Genomic DNA, 15986 nt, shown 5'->3' with positions numbered 1-15986 from the left:
CGTGCATTGCATTCCAACAGGTGCATTGCATTCCAACATCGGTGACACAGCGGAGTTCAAAGCCAAGAAAGCCCCCTCCTCCTCAGGGGCTCAGGTACCTGACAGAGTCAGGGCCAGATTCCATCACCCCAGCCTCCCCTCAGTGCACTTCCCCCAAAGCCACCCAATGTTGTTGCAGTGTCTTAGGTAATTATTTATACCATTCTCCAAGGCAGTTTTTCATTAGCCCCTAGATTTTATGGTTTAGAGTTAGAGTAAAGCACAAATATTAATTTTAAAATCTATCCAGCACCTGGATAAACTGGGTCAGCGTGTATTACTTCCCAAATGCTAAGTAGTTCTACACGACTGTTAAGAAAAAAGAAAAAAAAAGTTTTTAATGAGAGTACTGAACAAAAATCCTGCCCCTTAGGGACATGTAAATAGTAGGAAATCTGTGGCACCACGGCTTCTAGTACTACAGGAGCCAGTTATCACACTGCTTCCTCCGGCAGCCCAGCTTGAACAAAAACACCGTCTTCACACTCCTGAGCACCAATGCTGCATCCCTTTCCTTTAGCCAGCAGCTTCCTCTGCACCATCACCTTAGGGTTCTCCTTCCTGTTTATAATAACCTCATTCTATTACCATGCATACTGAGAAAAACATATGTCAGGCTTCTTTCCCCCCTTAGAAATAATCACAAATCCAGGAAGCCATCGAGGTTAGCTTGGAAAGTATTAAAGTCCTTTGTGTGAATATACAAAAAGAAGAGAGTGAGAGAATATCACAAAACGGCACAGCCCACAGTGGCTCATGATACAGTCTCGATAGTGCAGAGAGTTAGTATTCCTTACTGGAATCACCTCTGCCCAGTGGTTTCCTTGAGATTTAGTTACAAGTCCTCCAAAATAACAGTACACCTAACAATTGTTGATTAAGTCTTCATCCAACGTAAAAATAAGTTGACATATGAAAAAACATAATTTTACACCTTTCACAGACTTAAGTAATTATTGTTTTCCTACTGAAATATTATTTCCATAAGAGAATTAAAGATAGCCAAAGGATTAGTCATTAATATTAGTATGGGTGTATTATTCTTCCTTATATGGAACCATTACATGTTTCCTTTCTTTTTTGACACAAATTAAAAAAAAAAAGATACACCTGATATTAAAAATCAAGAAAGAATAATGGGAGCACTGTCTCCTTGGCATTTGCCAAAAGAATGGTTCATTCAGTGAGTTATCTAAACCTTTATTTTCAAAGTTAGATACTTAACAAATATGACTATCAGAACATTTTTTTGGCGTTCTTCACTTCACACATGCCAAACTTAGAACAGGCAAAATCATCCCACTTGGCATTTCACTGCCCAAAAGATGCTTGTTAAAGGGACCCTTGGCCCTCAATATAGACACTGGAGTGAGCTAACAATGAAAACTTTTGTTGTGTAGACTCTGATAATCTTGGTAGATTTCATATTTTAAAAAGTTATACATTCTTCGAAATCATCATGTGTTTTTCCCCCTAGTAGGTACAAAGAAAAAATGCTGTGGAAACTCCTAATGACAACCACAATTCTGCCTCAAAATGATTCACGTTAATCTGATTATTAAATCCCTGAGTTGTATCTCTCAGGTTTAACTGCTTCAGCAATGTCTTTATTACACTTACCACAAAAGTAGAAGGAAAAAAAATAAAAAAGGAAGTCCAATTGGATAAAAATCAAATTAAGAGAATGAGTCCAGAAATTCCTTTAAGATGTAGTAGATCAGGTTCAATGTCTGAATATTTACTCAGACATTTCACTTGCAAAATAAACATCACAAAGAATTTCCTCCTCATTTTCTTTTCTAGCTGTTTTGGCTATTTATATAGCAGCTATTTTTGGATAATTTCAAATCATTTTGTACAAAATATTCTAGTAAGTATATGTTTTTCTCTTCCATTGTTTCTTTTTATGTCCATTACCAACTTTCCTACTTCCACCAATTCTGAAGATACCGGTTTGTAATCTCCAATTTAGCCTTAAGCTTGTAATGTCACATTTTATACATTACTTGAGAACAAGAACATACTATCACAGTGTTCCTTAAAATATACTCTATCACATTTATGATTTTTAAAGTTGACATATTAAGGAAAGCATACCTTTGAATGAAATCAATTCTAGTTCCAGTATGGTTGGCCATAAAATTACCGCCAATATTTACTTTTAAAATATTTATATTATTTGATAGGTTTCTTGATGGGGGGTGCTCTCCCTTTATTTTATTATTATTATAATTTTTAAAAAATTCTTCATTGTTTAAAGTATTACTGTTCTCCCTTTAATCCTCTCCATTTTCTGGCTTGCCTGTCCTAATTCACCAATCCTTCCAGATTCCCTTCAAAATTTCACTTTCTCCAGGAATCAGCCCTTCCACTGAGCTCTTCACCCTGTTTCTACAGTGCTTCAGTTGGGGACTGGAGAAGGCTCTGTGGAGGAGGGGCCATTTGAGCTGAGAAGGATTTGAGTAAAATTTGATATGCAGAAATGGGTGGAGGAGGGCATTCCAGGAGCAAGAAGCAGGGTGGGTGAGTAGAAGAGTAGCAACATTGTTGAAATTAGAGCTGAAAGATTGGCAGGAGCCAGACAGCCACTTAAACATGCCAAGGTAAGTCCTTAAAGGTGCCTACGCTCTGGGCTGACCTGACAGGGCAGAGCTGTAGGATGATTACCTTAGTCCCTATGGTTTCAGTGGCTGGCCTGTCTCCCAGAGGATAGTCTAAGCTCTCTAGAGGACAAAGACCAGTGAAATCCTTTGTGACTCACTGATATAACAGAGGCATAAGTTTCTTACTAATGTAAAAAAATGTCAATCCTGAGACATAATTACTAGAATTACCATATGTGCTCATGAGAGTCTCTCTTTACTTTTGAAGATAAATTTTATCTTTCAAAATGTAGCAAGATAGTCTTATGGCAAATACTAATGTCTATTCAATTTTACTCTGAATTGATTTATCAGCTAGGCCCATAATTATGTTATTTATTTATTTTCCAACTGCAAAAATAGAAATGGCCCTAAAAACAACATTTCCTTTTTATATAACACTAGAGACCTGGTGCACGAAATTTGTGCACAGGTAGGGCCCCTAGGCCTGACTGGCGATCAGGGCTGATTGGGGCCTTCTGGCTGCCAGCCAGGGCCTCCCTTCATTCCGCGCCGCCCCCTGGTAGTCAGTGCACGTCATAGCGAGCGATTGAACTCCTGGTCTCCCGGTCAAACTCCCAAGGGAATACTTTGCATATTAGTGTTTTATATATATATATAGATTTATAGTCCACAGGGTATCCTCAAGGATTCTCAAAGTCACCCTGTAAATCTGATTAACACAGTTTTATATATGAAGAAACTGAGAGCAAGAGAGATTGCCTTGGAAAATAAATCCCACCCTGGAGGTTGGAGCCTTGATCCTCCCAATTCCCTGGTGTGCTTGACTGCCTCCCAGGGACCATCCATAACCATTTCCCACTTGGTCAGAAGAGGCTACTTAATGGGACCACTTTACTCTACCAATCAACCCGCCAGGGAGAGAGTTTACTCAGAGGCTGATGAATGCAGGTTTCAGGGCTGCTTTGCCTGCAGACTCTAACATCATCCCACCATAGATAACCAACTGACAGCAGCCATACACTCCGTTTTCTAGGGTAAACGTATTCATGGGGAAGTGAATGCTACCTTTTCCCTTCTGTTGCAGACATAGCTTTCTATTTTTAATTATTGGACCAGTTTTATTATACTCAGAGACAAGAGGCACCCGCCTAGAGTTTTAAATTCCACAGTGACATATCTAATATAAACATGAGTCTAAACTGGATTCATACTAATGTACGCTTCAACTTCACCTGGCAGTGAGGCTGGATTGGCTACATTGCCCTTAGACATCATGAAGACTTGACTTTGAAGCTTAATTAAATAGTCTTTAAAAACCCTTGAAACAAAGCCTAGGAAGGCATGTTATAAATGATACACAAATTTTACATGTTGGCATTTGGAAACATTGACATTCAGTAAGTCTGAAACCTAATAAAAGAAACTTAAATATCAAGAAGTGTATGCTATGAAGCTGTAAAAATCCAGAAAGTGGGTGACAAAGTAAGCATTTAGTCAAGCAAGCCCCGAGTAAGAATCTAACGGGCACACTCTGTGTGAATCTGGCCCTGATTTTCCTATATTAATATACTAGTACTTATCCTAAGAATGCTAATATTGCTCACAACCATTGTGGTGCACCCTTTGTTTTTCTGGAAATGCCTTCTGACTTGGTTTATGAAACACGGAAGAAAATCAGTATCTCCACTTCATTCACACCTTGATTTTTCTCAGTTAAATGAAATATAGTTGCAACCCTTGTTCAAACTTGTCTGAAAATTACTTTGTCAGTTTCCAAAAAAGATTAGCTGCCAGTAAGATATTTATCAGCCTGTGACCAAGCATTGAGTAATGCCACCGACTTTTGTTTTGTGGATAAGTTAAAATGTAATGTGAACAGTTTATAGAAATGCATTGTTCACAAGACAGTAGTCTCTGGTAGATTTAGGTGTAACTGTTTTCACATTTAAATGAATAATTGCATAAGCTAAACTCCAAGTATAGAGAAAGAGCATTTGCATTCAAATTACTTTCTTATGCTTTGTTAAAAAACCACAACAACAATTTTTCAGAGGCTGTAATACTTCCAAATTTTACTTTAAAAACTTCATTATGAAAAATTTCAGCCATATCCAAAAGTAGAGAGAGCAATAGAATGAAGTCAATGTATTAATTGCCCAGCTTCCATCACAGTCAATGGTATCTCATTTATACCCTTACTCAGTCCCTGTCCCCCACTGTCACAGAATTATATTGAAGCAAATCTCAGATGTCATATCATTCCCTCCTTAAATAATCCAGTACATATTTTAAGAGATAGGGAATCTTTTAAAAATGTAACCATGATATTATTTTCACACCTAAAAGAAAGTAAAATTCTTTAATATCATCAAATATCCAATCTACCAAAATCTAAGAAAGTCAAATGTCAAGGAAAAACATTACTTCAAAAGATATAATACTCAAAAATGAGCGAGCTATCCCCCTTCAAGAAAAAGGAAACAGCATTCTTTTCTAGCAGAGAGCTGGAGGTCAGGGACTATAGGGGGGAATCCAAGAATGGTATGTACTATTTGTGGCATATGCATATGAAAATTTTTTTCTTGGTTGATAGCATTCATCAGAATTTCAAACAGCTTGAGACTGAAAACATTTCAAGAACTTCTGCCTTTGGTTATGATGGTGTGATTGTGCCAATCACTTCACTATGCCTGTAAGAATTAGTCAAGTAGGGAAACAAATCCATCTAAAATAACTTCGAGATCAAACTGAATTCAACTCAGCATTTACTGAGCATACAGTAGATGCAAGAGAATGGGTTACATTCTTGATAAACAAAGGTAAGTTAGTTCTAGTGAATTTATAGTCTAGAAGGAGAGGGGATCCAACAGATGAATGTAGCTACAATAGAATGTCATGGAAAAAGGTGCCTGCTGTAGGTATATTCATGGGGATCCAAATGAAAAAGCAATGATATTACTTGGGGGGCGGGGGCGCACCAGGGGTCATAAGATAGAAGAGAGTTGTAGAAGATGTCAAGAACTGTACCATCAACTCCTGTCTGAAGATCTTCCTTATGCCCCTAGCTGAGAGACATGAATAGATGTGTTCTGTACCCGCCTCACTGGGTAGGGTGGGAGAGGTGATTATGAAACTGGAGAGAAGAGGTTACATGTAAGTAGTATTTAGAAATTGAACAATTCTTTCGATCTGGAGAGGAGAGGCTCTGTGAAGAGGGAAGTCATTCCAGGAAGAGAAAAGCAGGAACAAATGAGTGGAAACTACTGGCATGTTAGGGAACCAGCAGTGTGGTGACCTTCCAGCAGAGTGTGTGGGTGGGGCTGGCTGACTGGAAATGCCTGGTGGGACCAGAAGTTGGAGCCTCCCAGGCCAGAACTGAGCCTATATTCTGTGCCCAGAGAAAAGCCATCAACACGTCTTAACTGAACTAGTTCTATCTTTACAGAGTATGTCTCACTCTTAGGCAGATGGGTGCCCAAAGTTTATTGCATGGTGGTGCCTTGAATTAGCTGGATGGGGAGAGGTGAGAGAGAAGCAGGCTATTCAGGAGCCAATTGCAATAAACCAGGAGAGGTCCAGAGTGACAGTTGTAGAAAAGAGATGAGGGGACATTTCAGAAATTTTAGAAACCATTATTTTTAAAAAGTGAAAACAGAAACAGAAGCAAGACCAAAGCATCATAAAAATTCTATTACATAGTGTAGAACAGTGTTAGTATGGTCTCATTTCTGGAATGAAAAAAAAAAAGCTATAAACACAAAATATCACAGGAAGTACATGAAAGAAATAGATGCCACTGGTTGTAGGGCATGGAAAAAGGATTGGGAGAGGTGGGAGAGAGATTTTTGTCTCTTTGGTAGGCTGAACCACATCATTATCTATTGGCTAGTTGAAAGAATATATAATTTCTTCCTTACTGTCAACCACATGTAGGCAGAAAATTGGAAAAAGAGAAAAGGTTTTAGAGACAAGATAGAGGTTCCATTCTAGCTCTGACTCTTCCTAACTGTGGGGCGTGTGGACAAACGAATTTCTTTTAGTTTCTGTCCTCTTATTTGCAGAAATAGGGATAATACTGGCTAATTCCTGGGTCACTATAACAATAATTAAAAGAATCCTACACAAAGCATCTGGTACAATACCTGGCATAGACTAAATACTCAATAAGTAGTAGCTATTTTATTATCAACAAAATTTCCTTGATATGAATATATTCTTAGTATAGGAAAAGTTCCTCGATCTAGTTTAAGGTGTGCTCATTAGCTAATCTCATTCCTACATTAAAAATTTACATTGTACAAAACGACTAATGTAATCCATCTGATGAGCACTATCCATTACATATCTGTTTCTAGAAATTTAAACTTAACATTATTTATCTGCATTTCTATATAGAGGTTAGTTTTAAACGCTATTGACTATATTTACTGAAGTCATGTATGCACAGAGGACTACTAAATACAAACTAGACGCCACAAGGCACCAAGAAAGAATGGTAAGTCGCTACCCTGCTACCCTCTAAGAACTGACAACCTCAGTGAGACAAACAGGTGTGACCTTCAAGTAACCATGTCCCAGATCTGGCAGAAGAGATGGAAATACTGGCAATGAAGCACCCAATTCTGGCCATGCATTTGCTGTAAGATGTCAAGTCACATGTTAGGAGAAGTTCACTATGCAAACATTTTTTAGGTGGGTTTCTTCTGTATGATACTATGGTTAAAATCAGTTGAGACTGTGGCAGTAACAGCATCCTAAGTGTAACAAAATAGTAGTCACTCTCAAAAGTCTTACTATACATTGTTTGAACAGTCACATCATTATTAAAGTATCATCAAACAAAAGTTTCTTTGTTATATATTGAGATGAATAATTGCAAACCATTTTCATGTGAGATGTTCTGGCTCAGATTTGCCCTAGCCTGTAAAATGAAGAAGGCTTTGAAAAGAATATAGCTGGGGTTTAAGAAATATTTTTGTTAAAGGCAGGAAATAATGATAAACATCTTCCGGGATTTCGGAAGTGTTGCTGAATGCTTCAAAAAAAAAAAATAATAATAAAGGCGTAAGGCCAGAGGAAAATGCATTTCACTTCATACACAGCACTGTGGGGAGAAAGAATGGTGGGATGTATAACAATAGCCATTCAGATAATTATTCAAATATTTCTCTTTGAAGCAGATAGGTCTTGAGAGAAACATTAATACTAGGCTGTAGAGAAACAACGGCCTAACATACACACTAATTTCTAAAGCTTTTATTGATGCTGTAAATGTTATGGATGTGTGCCTTGGAAGGATGACTGACTTCATACTAGCGAGCAGGTCTTGCTTCTGAGCCACCAGAAGGTCCACACTTGTATTTCCCCCCTAGCTACCCTATGCTCGAAGCTCCAGGCTACATATTCCAGAGGAAGACTGGATTAAGAGGCTAATCTAAAGCTATACATAGGCAGCAACGCCAATGTAATATCCGTCCTCTTCCTTTCCCCTCCCTAATTCCATAAATCTCAAGATCAGAGTTACAAAGAGACTGGGAACTCTAGCAGAGCGGTGAGGCCCGTCCTCCCCCTCCCACCAGGCCCTCGCTCCTCAACGAAGCATTAGTGCCAGTGCAAATTGCTTCCAAACATCCCTAGCAGGCACCGCAGGGCGAACCAGATCCGGTTTTCTTCTACAGCTTCCACAGGGGCCAGGGGAGATGACAAGTGGCGTGCATGTGTATGGTGGTGGTGAGGGGGAGGCTTGCCCAAAGATAACGCCCTTCTCCCTCCCCAGCCCACCCCTCGCTCCCAGCCTCAGCCCCGGCCTCCGGAATCCGCATCTGGCGGCGCCACGCACCAGACGATGCGCACCCGCCACTTCCACCGCGTGGCGGGCCCCCACCCATTCACGGTCCCAGGGTCTCCCTGAGTGGCGGGTCTTTACGCCGAGGCACGAATACACGGGAAGCGAGGTTAACGGGGTCGAGGGGATGCTTGCCCACCGAGCAGCAGGAAGCCGCCCCAGCAGGCACATGCTTCCTCCCGGCCAGCTCCTCCCGGCCCGAGGGGAAGCCCCCGAGGGGCGACGACCGCGGTTCCTGCAGCCTCTCCTGCTCCCCCTGCTCCACCTGGGTTGCTGCTCACCTGTCCAAGAAGGTAGCGGCGACGCGCGAGGCTGGGAGCTGCGGCGATTCCGGCAGCGGCAGTGGCAGCAGCAGCACTGGTGGCGGCAGACAATGGAGGAGTGAAGGACGGACACATTGACATCGACACACAGAGCTCGGCGCAGCCCCGCCTCCCGCCCCGCCCCGTCCCGCCTCCCAGCCCGCCCCTGGCTGGGGCTGCACCAATTCTTAGGTAATGGAGGGAGGGTAGCGAGAGCCAGACACCTCTAAACTCCCCATGCAGCCTCTTCAGGACACAGAACTTACAGATGGATAATTAAAATATTGCGTGTTCCTAAAGATATGAAGCAGACAGGTTGGAGGGTGGGAAACGTGTGAGAAGAATTTAACTCCCCCCTCTGGTTTTTGCCATTTGGTTTTGTCTCCCCAGGCTCCTCCAATGGGAGTCTTTGGCTGCCGCCTCCGGCAGCTCCTCCCACTGGCTGGGCCAATAACGCGCGCGGGGGGGCGGTGCCTGCGCTGGGCCTGCGGAACCGCCCCCCGGCTCGCCAGAGCTCGCCGGCTGCTCGCCTGCCCGCGGGAGAGGGGAGAGGATTCGAACGCTGCCCGGTGTTCTGGTCTCGCGCTGCCCCTCTGCGGCTAGCGTCCCTCACACAGACACCGCGTTTCCTCTTAACACTTGCGGAGAAACAGAATAACCTCCAAGCTGGCGGGAGCAATGGTTCACATAAAGAAAGGCGAGCTGACCCAGGAGGAAAAGGCGCTGCTGGAAGTCATCGGAAAAGGTACGGGTGCTGGGCTGCGACGGAGGCGCTGCCTGCCCGGCCCTCAGGCGTGGCGGAGCCCCGGCCCTGCTGACCCCGGGCTGCGGTTCTGTGAGGAGAGGGAAATAGCGTTTCTCCCTTTGAAGTGTGGCGGGTTGTGGGAGCGGAGAGGCGTGGCGGGACAAGCCCTGCCGGGACGGTAGCGGAGGTTCGTCCCCCACGTCAGCTTTGGGAAAGGTGCACATGTCGTCCAGGCCCCAGCTCGGATTATAACGAGCCGCCCCGGGGAGCGGGTTCCAGGGTGCTCATTCTCCAACTCTCCTAAAGTGGTTGTGACCGCGGTCCACCTTGGCGACCGCGGCCTGGTAGTCGCAGGTTCTCAGGCTGGAGCCCAGAGGGCCGTTTCGACTTCCGGAGGCCGAAAGCTCTGGATTCCTTGGCTGTCCCCGCCCCCGCCCCCGCCCCCGCCGGGGCTGGAGGGAGCTCCTAAGGAGAAGGGTTCTTCATTCGGGCACTGAACTCGTTTTGCAAGTTGCCCCTTTGAGGCGTCGGCGTGCAGGGCCTCCCCGGCTTCCTTCTGGAAGCCCCCGCCGCTGCGGGAACCCTTAGGGGAGCGGGGAGGGGTGGGCGTCCCCACCTCTGAGCGCACTCGGCGCGGCCGCGGCCTTCCAGGCGCTCTTCCGCGCTTTCCCTTCCACTCCGGCGACCTGTGTCCCGCTTCCGCCGCCCGGCGTCGTGGGGAGGGAGACGCAGGTCCCGGAACGAGCCGGAAGCCATGTCTTCCCCCTCACTCCCCAGGGGATGTCCCAGAGGAGTTCCCTGCTAAGTCCCGTTACCTGGCAGGGGACATCAGCGTGACTAGGTGGCTTCTGCGCGGCCACAGCGCGGGGATGGGGGTGCGTGAGACTGCGGGCACAGTTCCTGTGGTTTTAGCTCAAGAATGAGCAAGCCGCCTGTGTCCCCTGGCAGAGCGACCAGTCACTGAAGCCTAAAGGCTTCCCAGTTTCCATTCCTGTGTCTTTCTAAGTAGCCAGGTTCAAACCTGGTTCCCCAGAGAGAAGGGCAGATTATTCCTCCTACTGACAAAAAACGCTTTAAGAGAGAGAGGGAAATAAAATCGGATTTGAACTTAACAGGTGCTGGTGAGAGGAGCCACCCCATTCAATCTCATTTTTAAGTCAGTCACAGCTATATTTATAGTAAGTGTTCTCTGCCTGGGATTGTGGGGCGTGGAGCTGGTGTTTTTGGTTTGGGTTCTGCACGGTTCTCACTGACCCATTTGGCACGGCAGCCTTTCTGTTCTGCCTGCCTCTGGGTACTTTCTCGCCGCCTTTGTGCTCTGGGACTCAGCTCAGCAAACATGTGAGTTCCAGCCATGTGCCAGGCAGGCACAGTGCTGGGCATGAAGGAGATAAAGGATCCACTCACGATCCACCAGGAATGCAAATTTTGTTTTTAAACAACCCAGAGCTATCACTTCTCTTAGAAGTCTAAACAACTGAGCAGTTTTATAAAGTGGGTCTCCGAAAGGGGCAGGTGGTGGTGGTGGGGATCCTTGGATATATTCTTAGGTATCCACCAGTTTTTATTTTAAAGATTAAATAAAAGAATAAATGTGACTGTAATGGGGTGAGTACTGTGCTATTTGCGCATGTGCCTCCAGTTGCACCAGTGCACAGACGCTATGTTTCACTGATTCTATTGGCCCAAGCTGAGAAGAGAATGGAGATGGACTTAGTATGTGATGCATTCTTTTTTTTTTTAAATTTCTTTATTGATTAAGGCAGGCGTCCTCAAACTACGGCCCGCAGGCCACATGCGGCCCGCCGAGGACATTTATCCCGCCTGCCGGGTGCCACTGCCTTGTCCTGCTTAGTGGCCAACTCCTCCCGGGCCCGCAGTGCGCATAGGAATTTGTTTGTTGTTTTTTTTTAAATATATTTTTATTGATTTTTTACAGAGAGGAAGGGAGAGGGATAGAGAGTTAGAAACATCAATGAGAGAGAAACATCGATCAGCTGCCTCCTGCACACCCCCTGATGAGGATGTGCCGGCAACCAAGGTACATGCCCTTGACCGGAATCGAACCTGAGACCCTTCAGTCCGCAGGCCGACGCTCTATCCACTGAGCCAAACCAGTTAGGGCAGGAATTTGTTCATAGTTCTTTTTTTAAACTATAGTCCGGCCCTCCAACGGTCTGAGGGACAGTGAACTGGCCCCCTGTTTAAAAAGTTTGAGGACCCCTGGATTAAGGTATCACATATTTGTCTTCATCCCCCCATTCCCATCCCAAACCCCTCCCCACACATGCCCCCAACCCCCTGTTGTCCGTGACCACTGGTTAGGCTTATATGCATACAAGTCCTTTGGTTGATCTCTATGTGATGCATTCTTGATGGGGACTATGAGAAAATAACAACGATTGAATGTTAGTATGAGTCAGGCATAATTATTAACATTTTACACGTATTAATGCATTTAGTCATCATAAGCTAGGCATTATTTCAAAACTACAAAATTATAACAGGCAGCATGGGAAGGTGGTTAACTACGAATCTTATCTCAATCATTGGCTGGTCATGTGGCCTCGGGCAAGTTATGATTTTGAGCTTCAGATTCTCCAACCTGTGAAAAATGGTACTCAAAGATGAAATGAGTTAGTATATGTAAAGCAGTTAAAATACTATTTGTGTTGGGAGTTATTATGGTAATATGATAATCTGCACTTTCTAGTCAAGGAAACCAGAAACTGAGAAATAGATAACTTGCCCCATGTCATATAGGTAATAAGTGGCCAAACAGAAATATCATATGGCCCTTAGTCCTAGAAATATGTTGGACTTGAAAACAAACTAAATAGAAAATGAAACCAGCACCATAGCAAACCATACCACATTCATTTTGAGAGACAATTTAATTTAAGCAAAATATTATAATCTGTCAAGTTAATTTTAATTTTAAATGTTACTGATTTTATAGTTTTAAGTGCATTTAATTTGTAAAATTTTTTGGTTCACAGTTGAGTAAAGGGCATAAGTAAAATTTATATTTGTACTCATTAAAAGCATTTGTAAAGGAGGTAGGTGTTTTTAATTTTTTCCCCCTTCACTACATTTCTCAACTTTGAGAAGCACTAGATTAGTCAGTACTAGCACTTGGAACTAACAATACATTTTTAGCCAAGTGTGACCTATCATCTTGGTCCTTGTGAAATAAACTCCGCAAATTTTTGAGTGTCTTCCTTCTGTCAATCACTGCCTGCAGAAGTTAAGCAGACTGTACGTGGGACTTAACAGTTGGAGAATACCATGCAGTGCCTCTGGACACTTTTAGAACAACTTCTTCTGAGTGAATTCACATGCTAGGTGTTCTTCAGACTGTTAAAATGCCTGGAAGTTCCAGATGAAATGAGAAGCTGTTTCCTATGAACCCATTTAAATCATAGTTAGTGACAGCATCCATTTTGCAACATTTGAGAAATTAAAATCACCGAAGAGCACTGAACTGGCTTATAACTTGTAGATTGACCCATTCTTCTAACTTCTGATATTCTTTTCCTTAAGCACTGAGGAAGCGCTATTTTTTCATTACTTGTGTAAAAGTAGCTATGAAACAAGTTTGGATAATAAGGTTTATTATACCAATTTTATTGAGGTATGATAAATGCTGCACATTTAAAGTGTACACATTTTAAAATCAGTTTTTGACTTAAGTATACATCCATGAAACCATCATTACAGTCCAGATTATGAACAGTTCCATCACCCCACAAGGTTCTTTAAGCCTTTTTATAATCTCACTTCCTCTACCACTGTCTCCACACAAACACTAATAGTTTTCTGTCTCTACTGATTAAATTTTTCTATTCTAGAATTTTATATACGTGGAACCGTACAGTAAATTAGTCCCTTTTTTTTCTTGACTTCTTTCACTTAACATCATGATTTTGAGGTTCATCTATGCTGTACCAATAGTCTCTTTCTTATTTTCTTCTTTTATTTTCATTGTATGGATATACCGCTATTTGCTTATCCGTTCACTTTGGTGGACATTTCAGTTCCCAGTTTTGGACTATTAAAGGAAGATCCTGCTCTAACTTGTGTAGTGAATAATATTATTTCTAGTATCTTTATGGTTTAGAAAGATTCAGGTCTTCTAATAATTATAGTATAGAGTTCAAAGAAAACATTAACAAATATATAGTTACCATTAACTCAATGACTGAACAGGTTATGAAACCTCTGTGGGCTTTATTGTCTTCAATTACAAAACAACAGCTCTTTAGATATTTTGATTTTTAGGCAATGATTCATAATCCCAATTTAAGGCCATTTTGTTAAAAAGTCTAAAAATAGATACTAGTATGAGAACTTTTAGAAAAGGCACACTTAAATAAATTTACTATTTCAAAAATATGTTATAATTAGAAGTCTCGACTTTTTAAATACATTTATAGCTATATATCTATAATTAAATCTAAATGCATGTATTATTTTTAAAATTTAGACACTTTAAATATTTTATACATGATTTTACTTACATAAACACATTATAGCAACTAACAAGACAAATAGTATTTTAAATACTTAACTTGAATCATAGATTCCTTAAAACATCCCTTTTGGGGATTCCACTAAATGACTGAAAACCATACATACCCAAATCTCATGGTTATCTGATGGATTGCTGGAAACAGAAATGTCCAAAGTTTGTTTTTGTTTCTCCCCCCTTTTTTTTTCCCTACATATGCTTACCTTCAGTAAGAGATCAATGGTTCCAATCTAGCTATTAGAAATGTCGCAATGAATTATATTGTGTTGCTCTGCATATAAAATAACAAGAGCATCTAGATCAAGCATGTCAAACTCAAAGGCTAACACGGGCCAAATAAACAAGGCATGCCCATGGGCCGCGGTTTTGACATGCTTGATCTAGATGATATGCACTGAGAATGTATCTGGGCCAGGCATTAGGACAAGACCTTAATCCTCCCCTGAACCCTATGGGATGGCTACTGTCTACTTCACAGATGAGGAAACTGAGGGCTTCCCAAGACTTGTTCAATTTCACAGTAGTCCTGTGATGTGGTAGAAAAGAGAGCAATAACAGCGAAAACATCTCTATTAGCTCCATCTCCTCTCTGCTAAAATGCTGGTCTATCCAGATTAAGTTGATCAGTCTTGCCCTAATGAGGCAGGTTGGGTTGTGTTTTCTTCTTTGGTTGAGCAACTTGGAAAGTTTCTCAAAAGGAAAACAAATAATTAAATATTACTTTCATCAATTATAAGTCTGTTAATTTTTGTCTCCATTGAAGATAACTGTTGGCTCATTTCATATCTCCCTTATAGTAATGTATCTCCCCATCTTAAAAATTTGTTAAATCAGATTTAATATATTTCTTTCCCAGAGTAAAGCAATTAATCTTTTAAACTTAATTGCAAAATACTGTTTGAGAATCTACTGTGGAATGAAAAAAGTAAAAATCATTCTTCCTGAGCCCTGTGTTTCACATTTCTGTGCTATTCTAAACTATCACTAGTTTCCTACTAATGCCTTTAAATTAGGAACACCAAATTAGAAATCATCACGTTTTTCCTCTTTGAATATTTTGCACATCTATTTTCCAAGATACGTTTTTATTCTCTATACTAGAGGCCGGATGCACAAAATTCGTGCAAGGGGCTCAGCCCTTGCCGCTGCCTCAGCCTCAGCCCCCACCCACTGCCTCGGCCCCTGCCGCCTGGTCTTTGTCTGGAAGGACGTCCGGTCTAATTAGCATATTACACTTTTATTATTATAGAAAAGGCAAAACCATTTCAGAAAAAAAATTCTCATCCTGGTCCCTGCATTTCAAAAGGCTCACTGGTATGCAGTGGTGTGTGTGTGCCTGCCTCACCTTTTATTGATTTATTTTTAATTGCTCCCTAAACAGGACAGATTTAACTTAGATTGTTGGCCATTGGGCTAAACAGTTTATGAAACCATTGGTCTGTTCTTTAATGTGAGCCAAATGTTTACAACTGTAATCTTTATCCTCCCCTAATACGTGACAGGCCTTGACATGCTCACAGTCCCAATAGTATTCTTCATTTACTGCAGAATCATCTCCTGATCAGATGGAAAATAACCTGTTATTCCTTGGAGACCAGTGGGATTCAGCTGGAGCATCTTCTTCAAGTAACATTGGAGTGTGGGAGTTTTTGTTGTTTTAATTCCACTCTATAGATATTTGTGAGAAAGTCTCTGATAGGAAGTCACATGGATGGGTAAGGTTCCATATGTAACCAAGGTTACATGCTGGAAGGTTTTCCCCTCTCATTTTGTAGCACTGCAGATGGGGTATGGCGTCAGACAATGTACTATTGACAAAATAGCTACTGTCACAATCCAGGGACTTGGGGATGATTCACTTGACATTTCGCCAGCAGATCTATTTCTCTTGTCAGTCCAGGAGACAGTTCTCCATCTA

The 15986-nt window shown here is 42.1% G+C and overlaps 2 protein-coding genes across 5 annotated transcripts in view; one reads left to right on the top strand and one right to left on the bottom strand.

Annotated features, from left to right (window-relative positions):
- BZW2 (basic leucine zipper and W2 domains 2) overlaps window positions 1-10238 on the bottom strand; it is a gene marked incomplete at its 3' end in the record, with an annotated part of 50508 nt that extends 40270 nt beyond the window's left edge. Inside the window, exons 1-2 of one of the 3 annotated variants that reach the window (XM_080665306.1) lie at window positions 10154-10238; window positions 8772-8847 (exon numbers count right to left, since the gene is read on the bottom strand). Of the gene's footprint in view, window positions 1-8771; window positions 8918-10153 lie in introns of those variants that run through there. The other 2 variants (XM_080665305.1, XM_080665304.1) reach the window with 2 other exon arrangements.
- ANKMY2 (ankyrin repeat and MYND domain containing 2) overlaps window positions 9254-15986 on the top strand; it is a 35540-nt gene continuing 28807 nt past the window's right edge. For both annotated transcript variants that reach the window (XM_080665303.1, XM_080665302.1), the window contains exon 1: window positions 9254-9537. In XM_080665303.1, the coding sequence (XP_080521429.1) occupies window positions 9471-9537 (67 nt within the window). In that variant the 5' untranslated portion in view covers window positions 9254-9470. The remainder of the gene's footprint in view (window positions 9538-15986) is intronic.

Source organism: Plecotus auritus (genome assembly GCF_963455305.1).
Source record: "Plecotus auritus genome assembly, chromosome: 4".
Taxonomy (NCBI): domain Eukaryota; kingdom Metazoa; phylum Chordata; class Mammalia; order Chiroptera; family Vespertilionidae; genus Plecotus; species Plecotus auritus.
This window is presented reverse-complemented; position numbering and strand designations above follow the sequence as displayed.